Source organism: Carcharhinus amblyrhynchos, chromosome 32 (assembly GCF_965287045.1).
Source record: "Carcharhinus amblyrhynchos chromosome 32, sCarAmb.v2.hapA, whole genome shotgun sequence".
In the NCBI taxonomy this organism is placed as follows: Eukaryota; Metazoa; Chordata; class Chondrichthyes; order Carcharhiniformes; family Carcharhinidae; genus Carcharhinus; species Carcharhinus amblyrhynchos.
The window spans coordinates 18,098,961-18,118,884 of record NC_137355.1 but is presented as its reverse complement, the minus strand read 5'-3'; the positions used below and the strand labels follow the sequence as shown (position 1 = coordinate 18,118,884).

The 19,924-nt window shown below is 41.9% G+C and overlaps 1 protein-coding gene across 1 annotated transcript in view; it reads left to right on the top strand.

Annotated features, from left to right (window-relative positions):
* Positions 1-19,924, top strand: part of scaper (S-phase cyclin A-associated protein in the ER) — a 359,135-nt gene that overhangs the window by 226,677 nt on the left and 112,534 nt on the right. The window contains exon 23 of the mRNA XM_080216291.1: positions 5,685-5,800. Coding sequence (XP_080072417.1) covers positions 5,685-5,800 — 116 coding nt within the window. The remainder of the gene's footprint in view (positions 1-5,684; positions 5,801-19,924) is intronic.

Sequence of the window (19,924 nt, the reverse complement as noted above, 5' to 3'; positions counted from 1 at the left end):
TTATAAGCTTGTAACCTTTTCCCTCCTATCTGTCACTGAGTACAACTGATTCTCAATTTCAGGGAGTTTCAACTTGGCTCAGTTATTCATTTATTCTAATTTAATTAATTGTGTAACATTTTCATATCTCTGATGATTTTTGATCTGTGTGATTTATTCTATTTGGAGTTTGGCATCTAACTTTGCTCCTCAGTGGAACAAGACCAGTTTTGCATTCATATTAACATATAAAATTGTCTCAAGGCACTTCACAGGAGCAAGGTGAACAAAGTTTGACATCAAATCAACGTGAGGGTGGATATAAGGGTAGAGGACTTGAAGTTTAAGTTTCTTTATTAGTGTCACAAGTAGGCTTACATTAACACTGCAATGAAGTTACTGTGAAAATCTCCTAGTCGCCACACTCCGTTGCCTGTTCGGGTACACTGATGGAGAATTTGGCATGGCCAATGCACCTAACCAGCACGTCTTTCAGACTGTGGGAGGAAACCGGAACACCTGGAGGAAACCCACGCAGACACAGGGGAGAATGTGCAGACTCTGCACAGATACTGACCCAAGCTGGGATCAAACCTGGATCCCTGGCACTGTGAGTCAGTAATGCAAATTACTATGCCACTGTGCCGCCCTAAATGATGTAGGTTTTAAGGAATGTCCTCAGAGAGGTTCATGGAAGGAATTCCAGAGTTTAGGGTCCCACCATCTGAAGGCATGGCCGAATCAGTGGAGCAGTTAAAATTGGGGTGCACAGGAGCAGGATTCATGGATGTACTTATTTTGTTGGTGAAAGTTCATTGAAAAGCTCATGTTAATCATAAAGACTAAAGGTAAGAAGGAGAAAGTGGAAGTTTTTTTAAAAATAAGACAATTAGTGTCAAGTTTGCATCGTTCATATATTTCAGCTTGCACTGGTTGGGTTAAATTCAAAAGTAATCCTAGATAATTGCCTATCAGGCTATCAAAATAAGTAACTGCTTGGTCTAAAAATATTGCTGGTCATGCCTCCATATACAGTTTACCAATACCATTCTAGGGGAAATGTACCAAACTAGCATCTCACTGCCACTTACTCCTCCTTGCTGCTCCCATTTGCTGCCAATCTCCATCAGCTGCATCCAAAGGTTGAGGCAATGATTCCCATGGCAATTGCCACTATAAACTGTGGATCTCCACTTCCTCTGGACCGAGATAAGTAAGCCCATGGGAAAACTAAATGAGTGTCATCAGCTGCCCTTTTATTACATAAAAGCATCTTAGAACCTGTTCCCATTATTTGAGTGGCCAAGGATGAGGAGCTGCTGATGCAAGGTTAAACGCAAGAGATTTAGAAGAGAAGGCAGGAGGAACTGAGACATTCAGAATCGAGAGGCTGTAGAATTTCATAGCATTTGAGTGGGGGGGAATGTCAGAAATTCAAGATTAAATTGGATGTGTGGATGAAAGATCGAAGGTATGTGAGAACAGGATGCATAAGTATAAGTGGGATTATTTACTTGTGAGGAGAGGGCAATGCGCCTTACTTGGGATGAATGACCTTTTTCAGTGTTTTAACTTCTGTGTAATTCTAAGTTTCACACGCCTACCTCGCCTCACCTCCATCATAAAGCTGTGCACATTTTCTGCCTGTATTCCCAGACTTGTGGCAGCTGGTGATCAGCCATCCCACTAGACCAAGCACACCCAGCAATGTAGCTGGTTGGCAGGACTAGACCTGATATTGTTGCTTTGTAGAGGTGGCTTGTTTTGAGAATGATGGTCTGCAAGGCAAGCTTTAAGCCTATTTTATGAATGAGCTATAAAAGTGCTGGCAGCACAGCTGAGCCTTTATTGTGTGTTTCTCTAATATATAGCCTGTGAAAGTGAATTATCCAAATTAACCCTGGTATGAATGCTTATTGTCAATGAACACCAATAACACAACTAGTTTCAATTGCATTTTACTATTCAAAATCTTTATTTGGTTAAATACCACATAGGAGGATAGAAGAACAGAATCACGGTGCAGAAGAGGCCCTTCAGCCCATTGGGTCTGCATTGAGAAACACTTGACCTTCCTATCTACCCAATCCCATTTACCAGCATTTGGCCCTTAGCCTTGAATATTATGACGTGCCATGAGCTCATCCTGGAACTTTTTCAAGGATATGAGGCATCCCGCATCTACCACCCTCCCAGGTAGCGCATTCCAGACTGTTACCACCCTCTGGGTAAAAATGTTTTTCCTCATGTCTCCCCTAAACCTCCTTGAACTTGTGTCTCCTCATGACTGATCCTTCAACTAAGGGGAACAGCTGCTCCCTATCCACCCAGTCCACGTCCCTCATAACCAAGTCGCCCCTCAGTCTTCTCTGCTCAGCAAAAACAACCCACATCCATCCAACCTCTCTTCATAACTTAAATTTTCCCAGGCAACATCCTGGTGAATCATCTCTGCACCTCTTCCTGTGAAATCACATTCTTCCTATAATGTGTTGACCAGAACTGCACACAGTACTCCAGTTGTGGCCTCATCAAAGTTTTATACAACTTCTTGCTTTTGTAGCCTATGTCTTGACTGATAAAGACAAGTGCCTCATATGCCTTTTTTACCACCTCACTATCGTGCATTTCTGCCTTTAGAGATCTATGGACCAACACTTCAAGGTCCCTTTGTTCCTCAGAACTTTCTAGTGTCATGCGGTCATTGAATAATTCCTTGTATCACCTCACGTTTTTCAGGGTTAAATTTCATCTGCCAGTTATCTGTCCATTTGGCCATCCCATCTATATCTTCCTTTAACCCAGACACTCAGCTTCACTATTGACTAACTGGCCAATCTTTGTGTCATCCGCAAACTTAGTAATCCTACCTTCCACATATGTTGTTTATTAAATGACTGGACACAAACTTCCAGTCACTAAAGCAGCTTTTTATCATCACCACTGACTCCAAAAATAAACCACTTTTGAATCCACCATATCAAATTACCTTGTACCTCATATACTTTTGCCTTCTTTATTAGTCTACCATGTGGGACCTTGTCAAAGGCTTTGCTGAAATCCATATAGACTACATTAGTTGCACTACCCTCATCTATACACCTGCTCACCTCAAAAAATTCAATCAAATTTGTTAAACATGATCTTCCTCTGACAAAGCCACGCTGACTATCCCTGATCAAACCTTACCTTCCAAGTAGAGATAGATTCTCTCCTTCAGAATTTTCTCCAATAGTTTCCCTACTGCTGATGTGGGACTCACTGGTCTGTAGTTCGCTGGTTTATCTCTACAGCCCTTATTAATAGCATTAGCTGATATGCAGTTCTCTGGCACCTCTCCCATTAACCTGGTGAGACTTCTTATTATGTGTACCTCTCCCATGGCCAGGGAGGAATTAAAAATTTGGGTCAGAGCCCCTGTAATCTCCTCCCTCGCCTCCCACAGCAGCCTGGAATTAATTTCATCTGGATCTTGTGACTTGTCCACTTTCAGCCTGCCAGCACCTCCAATACCTTGTCACTCCCTCTGTCAATTTGCACAAGAACCTCACAGAGTCTTTCCCTGAGTTCCTCATTCTCTTGAGTGAAGACAGATGTGAACTATTCATTCAACACCCTACCAATGTCCTCTGGCTCCACCTATAGATTGCATCCTTGGTCCCTAATGGGCCTTACTCTTGCCCTGGTTATCCCCTTCCCATTGATGTAGAATATCTTGGGATTACCCCTACTTTTATAGCCAGAGCTCTTACATATCCCCACTTTACTCTCCTAAATGCTTTATAGAATCATAGAATCCCTATAGTGCAGATGGAGGCCATTTGGCCCATCAAGTCTGCACTGACCACAAACCCATCCAGACTCCATCCCTGCAACCTTTCTAATCCCCTGACGCGAAGGGGCAATTTAGCATGGCCAACCCACCTAACCTGCACATCTTTGGACTGTGGGAGGAAACCTGAACATCCGGAGGAAACTCATGCAGACACAGGAAGGACGTGCAAACTCATCACAGATGATGACTCAAGGCCGGAATTAAACCCAGGTCCCTGGCGCTGTGAAGCAGCAGTGCTGACCGCAGTCCTGACCACTGTGCCACCATGCCGCCCCTTTTTTAAGCTCCACCCTGCACTATCTGTATTCCACTAATGCCTCTACTGATTTGTTGTCCTTAAGCCTGCTAAAAGCCTCTCTTTTCTTCCTCATTGTATCCTTAATATCTTTGGTCATCCAGAGAATGCTGGCTATAACTAACCTCTGTTAGTCTTACAGTGTTTATTCTTTAGTTTTCTAATTGAGTATAATTTTGCAACAACCCTCTCCAGTATGAGTCAGTCTCACTGTTAGTCCACCAAAGACATTTTAGGTACTGTGATCCTGCCCTTGTTTGACTTCCATTCACTGTGTTTTTCTGGATAACCTTCAGGACTGTGAACTCTGGCTTATTGTTATTTTTGTTCTCTGCACCCCCCAAACCATGTTATAGGGGCCATTAATGCCAATCATAAAACCTCATTCACTATCAGGGCTGACACCAGCCAACTCTACACAGATCAGAAAATACTGTCTTTGCTTAGCAGGACATTTAGAATTGGACACTAGGATCCACAGATGCCACTTGCACTTATGTAGCATGCCCCTTGAGCTTCAGTGAAATCCTTATACACTCCACACATATTGAAAGCAGCATCGAAGTAATTTATCTGATGAGTTCTGGATTAGGGTCATAAATTATCGTCAGCTTTAAAAAACCAAGTATTGTTTTGAGTATTGAGTTTTCTTTGTAACTGGTAACACCCAAACGTTTTTTGTCTCTCTCACGCCAAAGCCTCAAGAATTATAACTGAGTGTTATAACAAAGGATAATAAATCAACAAAGGACATAACACTTTTCACCTTGTAAAAATTAAACCACATGCCAAAAGGCATGTGGCGTTGATCTGAGTCTGAGGCACTGTTAGTCCTGTTATTTATTAACACTGTCCCTTCTCAAAGATTGTTCCAGTTTTTTCCAATAAATTTTGGGTTGATGAAGAACAGAGGTGTTGAATAGAATGTTTTGCAATGATAACCATAAAGCAACAGAGTCTCAGTCAGCTATGTTGCACTAATTAGCTGTAAGGGGAAATGTCACATATTGGTTTACTTGTTGCACAGATGCATTATTTCAATTTTCTTCCTCCCTAAGTCTCACCTTTAAATCAGTACCAACAATTGCTGACAGACATGTTTCTGCTTTGGACTTGTGGACACCTGGCACAAGGTTGAGACTAACCCTAACTGATTTCATCCAGGATCTTTACAACGGACGGAAAGAAAAATCTGTGCTAGATCCACTTCCAGGTCAATGGATGTATATAAATAGACTATGCTTTAAGCAACAGGTGACTTCATAGCCATGTTTAATACACAAATGTTTGGGTTCACCAGAGATGATCAGCATGCCATCACAAATAAAGTTGAAAGGACCACGAACTCCAAATGATATATTAATCTGTTCCTCTAACATAAAGGGTCAATGGCTAGTCAGCGGCCCCATTGTCCATTTTGAATAACTCAACTTGTTTCTTATTTCAGCACGGCTCTCGATGCTCATGTAGACCATTGTCAAATAAAAAAGAAAGAGACGGTGCTTTGTCTGTAATTGGAGCTGGGTACGTGACTATTGGGAGTTTCTGACTGATTTCCCTTCTCCTTTCTTGCAGAATAATGCAGATCAAATTGGATTCCAGGTTGGTGGAGGGCTCACTGCCCTTGAGCAGATCCTTCATGTTGTGAATACCATTTCCAGTCCTAACGTTGCTCCTCGGATTCCAGTCAAGTTAGTAATTTCTTCCAAACCATTTGCTTGCTTTTAACAATGAGTAGTTCTATATTGCTCGCTTACTTCTGGATAGAAGGGAGCAGGCAGATGGGAGATGACCTTTGCATGAGTTGTTTAATGAAGATTGGATCTGGACATAAAAATCCCATCACATCATCCATAGAAGAGCAGAGAGTTATCCCATTATCCTGACCAATGATTCCCAATCAACACCACCTAAAACAGATTAAATAGTTAATCACTCAGTTTGTTCTTTGTGTAACTTGCTGTGTGCAAATTGGCTGCTGAGTTTGTTTAGGTTTGTTTTGATTTGATTTGATTTATTATTGTCACATGTATTAACATACATTAAAAAGTATTGTTTCTTGCGCTCTATACAGACAAAGAAAACATAACTGTGCCTTAATGTGAAAGCATGATATATTGAATAAGAAACATTCCTGAAACAAAAAGACAATACATAACTTCAAACTCTTTCTTTTGCTACTAATTAGCAACTGAAAGGAAAACCTTTCAGATCTGTGGTCCAGGCTAGAACTGTAATCAGTTCTGAAAGTGAAATTACTGCACTGCTTAGTCTCTTAAGCCATGATGTGGAGATGCCGGCGTTGGACTGGGATGGGCACAGTAAGAAGTCTCACAACACCAGGTTTTAAGTCCTACTGGTTTATTTATATTCAAATGAGTGGCACTCACCTGATGACAGAGCAGCGCTCCAAAAGCTTGCGATTCCTGTTGGCCTGATGATGTGAGACTTCTTAATGTGTCTACCCCAGTCCAACGCTGGCATCTCCACATCGTGGCTACCACTGACACCACAAAGCGCCAGCTCAAAGTGGAGGATCTCCCACTCACCCGATGAAGGAGCTGTGCTCTGAAAGCTCGTGATTCTAAATAAACCTTTTGGACTTTAACCTGGTGTTGAGAGATTTCTTACTTGTCCCTTCAGGAACAAGTGAAATCTTTAGATTTTCCTGTCCTATATGTCATTCCACTTAGAACATAGAACACTACAGCACAAACAGACCCTTCGGCCCACGAGTTGCGCCGATCACATCAACACCTACCAACCTACAGACCTATCTATAACCCTCAATCTCATTAAACCCCATATACTCATCCAGAAGTCTTTTAAAAGACCCCAGCGAGTTCGCCTCCACCACCACTGACGGCAGCCGATTCCATTCACTCACCACCCTCTGAGTTGTTCTACACCACCCTCACTTGTTCTACACATCACTGATTTGATTTGATTTGATTTATTATTGTCACATGTATTGGTACACAGTGTGCTCTATAGACAAAGCATGCCATACGTAGAGAAGGAGAGGGTGCAGAATGTAGCGTTATAGTCGTAGCTAGGGTGTAAGCATAGAACGAGAGTAAAGTGTAGAATTAGAAGGTATGCCGGGCACAGCTTGCAAGAAGTCGCCACGCTCCAGTGCCATCTTGGGCAATATATGGTTTAGTTAGCTTCCTGTTACAAACTCTCTTGATCTGGTTCCTAGGTGCATGAAATGGACTGACTATCTTATTTGTGCATGTATCTATAGGAAATATGTAAAAACTGTTTGATTTCCTTCCATGACTTTGTGCCACAATCGTAAGGAAATTGGCATGTGACCAATACTTGTTGCAACCTCGCAGTTCAGCAGCACCAACAATAAGAATATTAGCAGCCTGCTAGTATAACTTAACCTTGAACTAAGTTGCATTGCATCGCTCCCGAATAGTGTCTATTTTTGAGTTACATCTCTATTCCATTCCATCCACACAAGCTTTATTATTGAGTTAATTACAGTTTCCATTGTTGCATCTATGTTCAGATGGTTCCATGGCTTCACTATCACCAAAGCTGTTAATGTTTATTTATTAGTCACAAATAAGGCTTACATTAACACTGCAACGAAGTTACTGTGAAATTCCCCTAGTCACCATACTCGGCGCCTGTTTGGGTCAATGCACCTAACCAGCACATCTTTCAGAGTGTGGGAGGAAACCGGAACACCTGAAAGAAACGGGGAGAATGTGCAAACTTCACACAGGCAGTGACCCAAGCCAGAAATTGAACCCAGGTCTCTGGCGCTGTGAGGCAACAGTGCTAACCACTGTGCTATCGTGCTGCTCTATTCCTGTAACTTGTAGTTTTGTATCTGAGTATCCTGCTGTACTCCATTTTTGATTTTGTCTGCATTGCAATTTCCTGTCCTCAATCATTAGGAGCTGTGCCATCTACTGTTATGGCTTCAAGCTCTGGAAATGCTTTCCTCAACATCTGCACCTCTCCTCCTTTATATTGTTTCTTGAATCCTTTTTCTTTGACCAAGCTTTCTGATGGTTATCTGCCCAATATCCCTTTTTGTGGACAGGTTAATTTTTGTCTGATAATACTGCTGTGAAGCAGTTTTGGAGGCTTTACTATGTTAGAAAACATGGCCAGGATTCTGGTCACAAAACATATATCTTCATTCCATTGGACTGATCGTGCCATTGGCTCATCAGCATCTGAAAGGAGAAAAGATTGGTTAGATTTGTTAACAACCTTTTCTGCTTTGGAGATATTGGCAAAGTTGCTCATGAGTTTCCAGTATTTTCTATTTTGATCTTATACTTCCAGCATTTAATGTGTTCCTTTTTATTTCACCTTAGTGACAAGCCTTTTCAGGTTTCAAGTTTCGAATTCCTACTTCCAAGCAGATATTTATATTTCAGCAGAAACTATATGGATTTTTTCACATTTGTTTCCAATCATATAAACTAATATAACAAAATCCTTGACTTCTAGCTTCCATTCTACGAAGACTTCAACCCCTAGGAACTTTGTTCATACATAAAGTATGGCAAAATGTGTCAATGTATGTGAGAGAGACAGAGAGAAGTATGAATGAACCATGGAGCTTTGCCATTACAAATGCAGTTTGGCAGTAATCATTCGAACTTAACATACAGTGAAAGCTTTACCTTTACTGACACACATTGGTTTATTTTATATAATTAAGAAGTATATAATATTTCTAAAGTTGGATTCTTGAATTGCTTTGTGTATTGTAACATTGAATTTCAAAAGATTTGCTGTGTTCCAGTGGTGAAAGATTGAGTGACTAGCTTCTTCTATCCTTAAGGTTTCGGCAGTTACTTAGACGGCAAATGGACTGGTTGTTTCACTGAGATCTTGTAGAAGAGAACTCGTAACTCTACCAGTATTTAATGCTAGATTTTATTATTTTGAATGTTTTAAATCTTGTCACAGTTTTCCTCAGTTTCTAAAAAGACAGGCTAAATACTTTTTTTTAAACGTTGAATCTTATGAACTGGTAAAATTTCAGTTTAAAAAAAAATACACTTCTGAGAATATAATTTTTGTTAGCAGTGATAAAGTTGCATTATGACCCATCTGTCACAATCCTTTAATACTTCCTTTAAAGCTAACAGACTACTAATCACAATTGATGTTGGAAATCTCATTAATTCTATATTTCTGTACAACAATTGTAAAAATTCTCATTCACCAATAAGCTCTGCACCCGCTCAGAACTCTACATTATATTTGGTCAAGGGAATCTATGACTCGCCTTGCTCTATGTTCTCGTAGATACTTTGGGAACCACTGCAATAAACATACCATATTTTGAGAATGCACAGGTTATGGTTTAGCTTGTGTGTCAGAGGGTATCATCAGATCAATTCTTGGTATGTAACCTGAAGTCACCTCATTCTATTACAGTGAAATTTAGAGAGAGATATTTCAGCTTGGAGAGTGCATTGTTAAGTGGAGTGCAGCCCAATCAGTGAACAAAAATACCCAATAAAACAGCAGAAACCAATTTCCTCTTGCATCAGTTATTTCATCATTATTTTAGAAGGTAAATTCGTTGTCAAGCTGCACTATCTTTTGTGATGGAGGCTTAGGTGTGCATTGTTCCAAAACCATTTCCATGTTTACAGGCAAACAAAAAGGTCACGTATCAGCACCTGGGAACAGAAGTAGGCCACTTAACCCCTCAAGCTTATTTTGCCATTCAATGAGATTGTGGCCGATCCATGATCTGAATTCATGATCTAGCTCCACATAACTGTCTTTGCCCCAATTCCCTTTAATACATTTGGTTAACAGATCTCTATTGAAATAACAGAAACCATGTAAGGTTTTGTTGATAAATTGAGGTTCTCCTCAATTATCATTTAGTAATTTAACAGGAATGTTGCACATTTGCAACTGACTTAATTATCTTTTTCAGCATGTACCTGACATAAGTTGGTTGCTTAAGGCTTAAAAGATTATTACAGATGTGTCTTGGTTATTTTCTTCTTCGCTTTAATGGAATCAAATTTAATGTCTATGCCATGATATTGAATATGATTAGAACTGCCAATAACTGGAGACCTATTAACTTTGTTTACCAACACATAGCATAGGTAAAATTTGAGGGGGAATTTCTGTTTGGTTTAGATAAGTGTGTCAGATCCTTACCTGATTCATTGCAATAATTTAATTCATAATGCAAATTAGATGTTTCATTAAACTAGTGAGGCATATGTGGAAGTTCGGACTTTGAGCAACAGCCATGTCAACCTTAGTCCGACCCCCTTGCAAGCTTTTCTCTCTTGCGCTTATGCCGGCAGCCTCTTAATTGTACCCAGTATCATTTTACACCACAACTCCAGAAAGCAGCTGAAAGACCGTCAGCCCACGATGGACACCTGTGCCAACATTTACTCATGCAGTATAAATTGTTGTTCCCTTTACTGTTGGTTTATCTGGCAAGATGAAAAGCTTTTTATAGCATATCTTCTTTAGCATTGCTCAATTCTTTTCATTAATTCATGGGATTGACAGCGTCACTGGCTAGGCCAGCAATTATTGCCCATCCCTGATTGCCCTTAAGAAAGTGCTGACTTTCTTGAATCATTGCAGTCTGTGTGGTATCAATGCATCCACAGTGTTGTTAGAGACCATGTTCCAAGATTTTGATCCAGTGACACTGAAGGAACGGTGATATAGTTCCAAGTCAGGGTTGTCTGTGGCTTGGAGGAGAACTTGCAGGTGTTGGTGTTCTCATGTACCTGCTGCCCTAGTCCTTCTAGGTGCTAGAGGTCATTAGGCTGCAAGTTTTTCTAATTTTTTTCCCAGCTCAGGCTCTCCCAGTGGCTTCCAACCTAACCCAACCCCTCGCCACAATGTGTTCAAACTTGATTTTCCCCAACCCAAGGTTCACTCCTAGTTTCTCTCTTGCAGGTGCAAACATCACTCACAAATCCTTAGGAATACTTGGAATATGTCATAACTACATGTTTCATGCTGACTTGCATCTTAAGATGCAGCTTTAATAGATTTTGAAGAAAAGCTTCATCATAGAATGATAGAATCCCTATAGTACAGAAGGAGGCCATTCAGCCCATCAAGTCTGCACTGACCACAACCCCACCCAGGCCCTATTCCCGTAATCCCATATATTTACCCTGCTAATTCCCTGGCACTAAGTGACAATTTATCAATTTAGCATGGCCAGTCAGCCTAACCAGCACACTGTTGGACTGTGGGAGGAAACCAGAGAACCCAAAGGAAACCCATGCAGACACGAGGAGAAAGTGCAGCCTCCGCACAGACAGTGACCTGAGACCAAATTGAACCCAGGTCCCAGGTGCTGTGAGGCAGCAGTGCCAACCACTGTGCCACCATGCTGCTCATGAAACAAGGAAATTTGTAAAAATTTGTGTTGAAAATGATTACTGCTAGTATTCATCCTCAAACCAGCATGTAATGATGTCACTGTAGCATATTGTAGCTCAACCTCAGATGGACATTGAGCTGGTACAGAAATTACTCTGTTAAAACTCAATCTCTAGTTTAATCCACACCTACTCACCATACTTGCATTCACGTAATGAAGCTAAATGCTAGCATTGGAAGGATGTAGTTGATTTTATATAGAATGTGCAGTACAGAAACTAGGATTAAAAACAGAAAATGTTGGAAATACTTAAACTGGCAGCATCTTTGGTGAGAAAAACTGAGTTAACATTTCAGAATTTATTATCATTCTTCAGAACTGGCCCATGCTGACCTTAATGCTCCTTACAATCTTCCGTCCAGCCCTAACCCTATCAACGTAACCTTCTATTCGTTTTTCTTTCACATGTTTATCTAGCTTCTCCTTAAATGCGACTGTTCTAATCGCCTGTGATAGTCTGCGCCATTCTCTGGTTAAAGCGTTTCTTTTTCCCTTGAATTTACCATTTGATGTACTAGTAGATTTCTTGCCATGGATTCTCCCAAAAAAGCTCTAAGGCCGGAATTTTAGGCCTGCCCGCTCTGATTCTGGAGGTGGGCGTGGCTCGATGAGTGTGGTTAAACTTCTGACCGTGAAATAGATTCATGAATTGGAGATGCAAGTAGCTGGTTTACTTTTGCTGTGTCAAGATAACAAATTGTGTTTTAATTTTGGTAGCAATAGTATACATGAAGTAAAGTTTATTTATTAGTCACAAGTCAGTTTACATTAACGCTGCAATGAAATTACTGTGAAATTCCCCTAGTCGCCACACTCCGGCACTTGTTCGGGTACACTGAGGGTGAATTTAGCATGGCCAATGCACCTATCCAGCATGTCTTTGGACTGTGGGAAGAAACCGGAGCAACCGGAGGAAACCCACGCAGACATGGGGAGAATGTGCAAACTCCACACTGGCAGTGACCTAAGCTGGGAATCGAACCCGGGTCCCTGGCACTGTGAGGCAGCAGTGCTAACCATTGTGCCACTGTTGTTTGCAGACTGAGTAGGCTTCTTGCTTAGTCATGTGAGCCTCATTTATGACTTAGACTGAAATATGCCAGGATGATGAAATTATCCCAGTTGGTCTGTGCTTCACCTGTGCAAGAAAATCTGTGGTGTGGAGCTAATAAATACTCATTTACACTCCAACTGCAATTGAAACTTCTTCAAAGGATGAACATGTCTCAGGTGAGAGAAAAGAAATAAATTTAATTAACATGTTGAGTCAGGAACCAGGTTTTGGATACTTTCCACAATATTTTCAGTTGTATTTCTCTTGACAATGGAGGGTGTACTATTGTGCCACTGAATCACAGGGAAATTAAAATCAACCATTAAAACAAATGCATTTTATATTAAAAACCTTTGCAAACCTGTACCTGTTTAGTAATTTGTCTTGGAGAGTATTGCACAGAATAGTAAAGGAAAGTAAATTTTATTTATTAGTCACAAGTGAGGCTTACATTAACACTGCAATGAAGTTACTGTGAAATTCCCCTCGTCGCCACACTCTTGTCTCCTTTTCAGGTCAATGCACCTAATCAGCACTTCTTCAGACTGTGGAAGGAAACCAGAGCACCTGGAGGAAACCCATGCAGACATGGGGGGGGATGCACAAATTCCACACAATCAGTGCCCCAAGCCCAGAATTCAACTCGGGTCCCTGCATCTGTGAAGCAGCAGTGCTAACCACTGTGCCACCGTGTCAAGTAGTCGCATGCCCATAGGGCTTTAAGTTCCACAGATTCCAAGGCTGCCTGTAATTTCTGTGGCCTGGATGAGGCAATGTTTCAGTGGAGTGTGAGGTTGCAGCCATTGTTCCACTATTTGAAACGGCAGCTCCCTAACTTTTGGCCGCACTTGTGGAGGTCAGATTGGAGGACCTCGTAGAATTGCTCTTGGGCCTGACCGGGTTGACCATTCACAGCATCAGGCAGGTGGTTAGCCTGACTCTCTGTCTTTCATCCACAATGGTTTTTGTTTAGACCTCACTGGACTGGAAGTGTGGTGTATCTGCCAATAAAGTTGAGACCTTCTACACTCGATAGAACACTGGGTTTTCAAAGGAGGTGCCGGAAAACTATAAGACATAGGAGCAGACTTAGGCCATTTGGCCCATCGAGTCTGCTCTGCCATTCAATCATGGTTGATACTTTTCTCATCCCTATTCTCCTGCCTTTTCCCAATAACTCCTGACCCCCTTATTAATCAAGAATTTATCTATCTCTGTCAATGACCTGGCTTCCACAACCTTCTGCGGCAGAGATTCCACAGATTCACCAATTTCTGGTTAAAGAAACTCCTCCTCATCTCTGTTTTAAAGGATCATCCCTTTAGCCTGAGGTTGTGCTGTCTGGCTCTAGTTTTTCCTGCTAGTGAAAACATTCTCTCCACATCCAGTATTCTCTAAGTTTCAACGGGAAACCCTCTCATCCTTCTAAACTCCAGCCAGTACCGACCCAGAGTCTTCAACCATTCCTCATATAACAAGCTCTTCGCTCCATGCAGGAGTGCCACAGCCTGTTGTTGGACTATTTTGGTGAGTGCAGTACTGCTGGCAGAAGGTGGGCAAGTGGGGTCTGAAAGGAAAGTATCCACCAGGACTGAATAAAAGCAAATTATTGTGGATGCTGGAATCTGAAACCAAAAGAGAAAACACTGGAAAAATCTCAGCAGATCTAGCAACATCCTTAAGGAGAGAAAAGAGCTGACATTTCGAGTCCAAATGACTCTTTGTCAAAGCTCCTTTTTGTGGATTTTGTGAAGTAGGTAGAAGCCGGCTGTCCAGTGTTGGGAGATTATGAGGTTGGGAGTTGTGGGGGGAAAGCTGAGGAAATGAGGTAGGTGATGGTGTTGAAGATGATGGCTTGATGTGGTCATAGTCCAGAGGAAGTAGGAGGAAGTATCTGAGAGTTGGTGCTCAGCCTCTGCGAAGTAGAGGTCAATATGCCAGATGACAACAGCGCCCCCTTTGTCGGCAGGTTTGATGACAGTGACAGGGTTGGACCTGAGGGAGCGAAGAGCGGAAAGTTAGGAAGGAGAGAGGTTGGAATGGGTGAGAGAGGCAGAAAAATTGAGATGGCCAATGTCCCGATGACAGTTCCCAATGAAAAGATCGAGGGCAGATAATTGTTCCGGTAGGGGTGTCCAATTGGAGGCAGAATGTTGGAGGCATGTGAAAGGATCTGTGGAACGGGGGGAGTACTCTTACCCAAAGAAGTGGACACGGAGATTAAGGTGATGGAAGAAGAGTTCAACATCATATCGAGCCCGGAATTCATTGAGGTGGGGACGTAAGGGTATGAAGGTGAGCCCTTTGCTGAGAACAGCACACTCAGCCTCAGAGGGGAACGTCGAGTCCAGATGACTCTTTGACAAAGGGTCATCTGGACTCGAAATGCCAGCTCTTTTCTCTCTTTGCAGATGCTGCCAGACCTGCTGAGATTTTCCAGCGTTTTCTCTTTTGGAGCCACCAGGACTGGCTCGGGAGCCCAGCTTTGGGCACCCTGTGGGGCTGGCTGGCAGGTACATCGAAATAACTACATTAAGTGTGCCATGGAATTGTTTGCCTCATTGAAGAGTGCCGTGTTACTGAAAAGGTTAGGAACCACTGCGATAGAAGATAATCTCTCTCTATCGCACCTCCTCACTGTGCTGTAGGACCAGAAGTGTATCAACAACATACATGGGGTAACAGGGATAGGGCCAAATGGCCACCTCCTGCACTATAAGCTTTCTATTCTAAGACTAGGAATTGATATAATTATTAATTATATCATTATGAGAAAATAACTCTTAATGGTATCATCAACAATTAATATAAAAAAGTTGGAAATTTTTTCCAGTCATTGCATGAGCAAATAATCATATTCAGATTCTGATCTGAGGATCTACAAGAATGACAAATATTTAATCCCTGGCCTTAAACTTGATCCATTTGAAATCTTTCTGACTGTTTTCAGCTTCCTAGATCAAACCCTCATCCAGCGAAACTCTTCCACCTTCAGTATTGGAAAGGTGGCAGAGAATAGAGTGCAGATGAGAAATATACGTCGTCTCAAAATAATTGGTGGATTTTGGCTCAGTTAACAAAGAGAGAGGAGAAAAAAAGTTCTCTTCTGCTTTGATCCACTTCACTACCAATCAAAAAGGACTAGTTCGACTTGCAGGCAGGACTTCATGTTTTCAGGAGCTGTCTTCTTCAACAGGGGATCAATACTGGTCTTGTCTGTTGCTTCAACAAACCTGGATTTCTCATTCGTATGGTAAGAAATGCGCAGACTGATCAGTTGGATTCTTTGGCGAAGCTACTTTCTCACAAATGGTCTTGCATGGTGCTGGAATATTCCTTCAAAGAGATTTCCCTTTTTCATTTCAGTCCCATTATTCAAGTGAAATAAATATAAATCTTTTATTTTCTTTACACTGGGCTATCTAATTCAATCTAATTACAGTACAAATGCCACAATACATACATTAGAAAATCTCTCATCTTTTGGTGGGTTCCTATTTCCTTGGTACATTCTTCAGTTTTCTGCTTGAGATATCAGAGACCTGTAAACCTTTACCCTTACTCACAAGTGACTCTTAGTGCATTACAGGTATCACAGAGGTAATTAGCCATTGTCTGTGAGGAACTAGTGGCATCTCTCTGTTTTGTGAGAGACAAATGATTAGGTAGCTTGAGGATAAGGAAAAGCAAGGAGACAGGTCTCCAGGCTACCACAGCCAGTACAGGGATTGAATTTGCACTGTTGATGTCATTTTGCACCACACTGTAGCCATCTAGTCAACAACCAAATTGACCCGCATCAGAGGCAGGAAGATTGGCCCACCATATAGTGATAATCAACCTGCTAATAAACTGAGATGTGCCTATATGTTGGTTTCGGCAAAACAGAAGATAGCTAAAATGCCATTTTGCCATTCTTAAAATGAAGGTGAGCCCCACAGACTCTCTCCTTTCTTGCCCCCGGAAAGCAATAGCAGCTTGAGAAGTGCTCTCCCTTCCCCAGCTGTTTTAATTTCTGTCTTCAACTGGTATAAAATGGGGTGAAGTTTTTTGTCATATTGCTAGCAACAGGGAATTGTAAATAACATTGGCACACTTTTCTTAACCAGCCCTAGATGCCACAGACTTCGGATGCAGCTGCTGAAAGCCTCCCCTTTGGCTCTTAATCCTAATAGAAGGGGAAGTACTTATAGAGTTTTCTTTTCCCCACTTCACTAAATGTTTTAAAGCGACTGTATTAATCAACCTAAGTGGTGTGCTTCTTAATTCCTGAAATATTGCTTCAGTAGCAGCTTTTATATTGGCTTCATGCCGTGTTAGTGCAGCTGGCTCCTTCTGCACAGGTCTCACACAGCTGATGAAGTTCAGGGATTCACTGTGACCAGCAGCTGGGAAGATTTTATTTTAAATCGGGCACCACAGCCACATTTGCAGCACATTTACTCTGGGGTTGTTCTGACTTTACAATAGCCACTTACCTGGAGCTCTTCACCCTGGAACTGCACAAAACAAAGATAACACAGATTATGCAACATTTAATTCTCCATGGCCTCACTCTTCCCTTTCATTGTAGCTTCCTTCAGCTCTTTAGATCTCTGACATCCTGTGTATTTTTGATTTTCATTGTTCCAGCATTGATGGCCATGTCTTCAGCTGCCTAGGACTTTCTTTAAGGCACTCCTTAAAACCTACTATTTTGATCAAGGTTTTAGTACCTGTAATAATATCTCCTTGTGCAGCTCAGTATCAAATTATGTTTGCCGAATGGCCACCTTATGCTGTTATATCTTTTGTTCTAATGCTGCTGTAGAGTTTCTTGGTCCGTTTTGCTATCTTAACTGTAAGGGAAAGGGAAAGCACACCATAAATATTGACTGCATAGTAGGGGTTTTGTAACTCACCAAAACTAACATCACGCCGAGTAACTCAGGCTGAAGGTTTGAACAAATGAGTCATAAGATCTGGCTGTTGGTGGGTGGTTTATTTTTCATTAAACCACAAGATTAAATTGTGCACCTGGTTCATGCCTTTTAATCTTTTGCTCCCCCTTAAAGTTAAACTATTTTCCACAATAGATTCACATTCAAAAGGTGATAAGACTCCCTCAGTGGGAAGAGCTTCTGGGTCAATGGTGTTATTGCTTGTTGATACCAATTCAACTACTTGGCAGAGCTGCATGTTGTTAGAGAGCATATGAATGTTTTATTAAGCCAATGTGTAAGTGAGCTACAAGACTTCCAGGAGCTCCATGAATCTGGTGCTTCATTGGACCACACATACTCAGAAGAGAGAGCGAACAGAAGAATCATTTGATGATTCTGACACAAGCAAACATGCACTCAAGTCACATCCTTCTCTTCAAAAGAAAGAATATATACTCAAATCTAATTCTAAGTTCTTAAAAGGAATTCTGACATGTGACTTAAACCAAACAATTGCAAACATAGAACATTACAGCGCAGAACAGGCCCTTCGGCCCACGATGTTGTGCCGACCAGTTAAAAAACAATGACCCTCTAACCTAAACCACTCCCTTTTCATCCATAAACCTATCCACGGATCTCTTAAATGCCCCCAAACTAGGCGCATTTACAACTGCAGCAGGCAGGGCATTCCAATCCCTCACCACCCTCTGGGTAAAGAACCTACCCCTGACATCAGTCCTATAACTACCCCCCCTTAATTTAAAGCCATGCCCCCTCGTGCTAGCTTTCTCCATCCGAGGAAAAAGGCTATCACTGTCCACCCTATCTAAACCTCTAATCATCTTATATGTTTCAATAAGATCCCCTCTTAGCTGCCTTCTTTCTAACGAAAACAACCCCAAATCCCTCAGTCTCTCCTCATAGGACTTCCCCTCCATACCAGGCAACATCCTGGTAAACCTCCTCTGCACCCTCTCCAAAGCCTCCACATCCTTCCTATAATGTGGGAACCAGAACTGCACACAATACTCCAAATGCGGCCGCACCAGAGTTGTGTACAGTTGCAACATGATGCTGCGACTCCTAAATTCAATCCCCCTACCAATAAACGCCAAGACACCGTATGCCTTCTTAACAACCTTATCTACTTGATTCCCAACTTTCAGGGATCTATGTACACATACACCTAGATCCCTCTGTTCATCCACACTATTCAGAGTCCTCCGGTTAGCCCTATACTCGACACATCTGTTATTCCTACCAAAGTGAATTACCTCACACTTCTCCGCATTAAACGCCATCCGCCACCTCTCGGCCCAGCTCTGCAACCTGTCCAAGTCTCCGTGCAAACTATGACACCCTTCCTCACTATCTACCACACCTCCGACTTTGGTGTCATCAGCAAATTTACTAATCCACCCAACTATACCCTCATCCAGATCATTAATAAAAATTACAAACAGCAGTGGCCCCAAAACAGATCCCTGAGGCACACCACTCGTAACTGAACTCCATGACGAATACTTACCATCAACCACCACCCTCTGTCTCCTATCTGCTAGCCAATTCCTGATCTAATTACCTAGATTACCCCCAATCCCATACACCTGCATTTTCTGCAGAAGCCTTCCATGGTGAACCTTATCAAATGCCTTACTAAAATCCATATATACCACGTCAGCTGCCTTACCCCCATCCACCTCTTTGGTCACTTTCTCAAAAAACTCAATAAGGTTAGTAAGGCACGACCTACCCGCTACAAAACCATGCTGACTATCTCCAATCAATTCATTACTCTCCAAGTAACTATAAATCCTATCCCTAATAATTTTTTCTAAAACCTTGCCCACAACAGAAGTAAGACTCACCGGTCTATAATTCCCGGGGAAGTCTCTGTTCCCCTTCTTAAACAATGGGACAACATTCGCTATCCTCCAATCTTTCGGCACTGTACCTGAGACCAACGACGACCTGAAGATCAGAGCCAGAGGCTCTGCAATCGCCTCTCTTGCCTCCCAGAGAATCCTAGGGTAAATCCCGTCCGGCCCAGGGGACTTATCTATTTTCAAACCCTCAAGAATATCCAGCACATCCCCCTTGTCAACTTCAATACTGTCTAGTTTACACCCCTGTAACCCAGTTTTCTCCTCAGCTACATTTATGTCCCCCTGCGTGAACACCGAAGAGAAATATTGGTTCAATGCCTCTCCAATCTCTTCCGGTTCCACACACAGGTACGATAAAAACAAAATATCTTTCAATAGAAACGGATCCTCATTCTGTTGTCCAGATCTGTGATTGGTGTCCAACTACTAGGAGTTTTGGGTCTTATAGTTGTTAATTGCTGTTGACCATTGCGAGGAAGGCTGGAGACCTGTGTTTCACCAAGTCCTCAATCTCATTCGTGTTT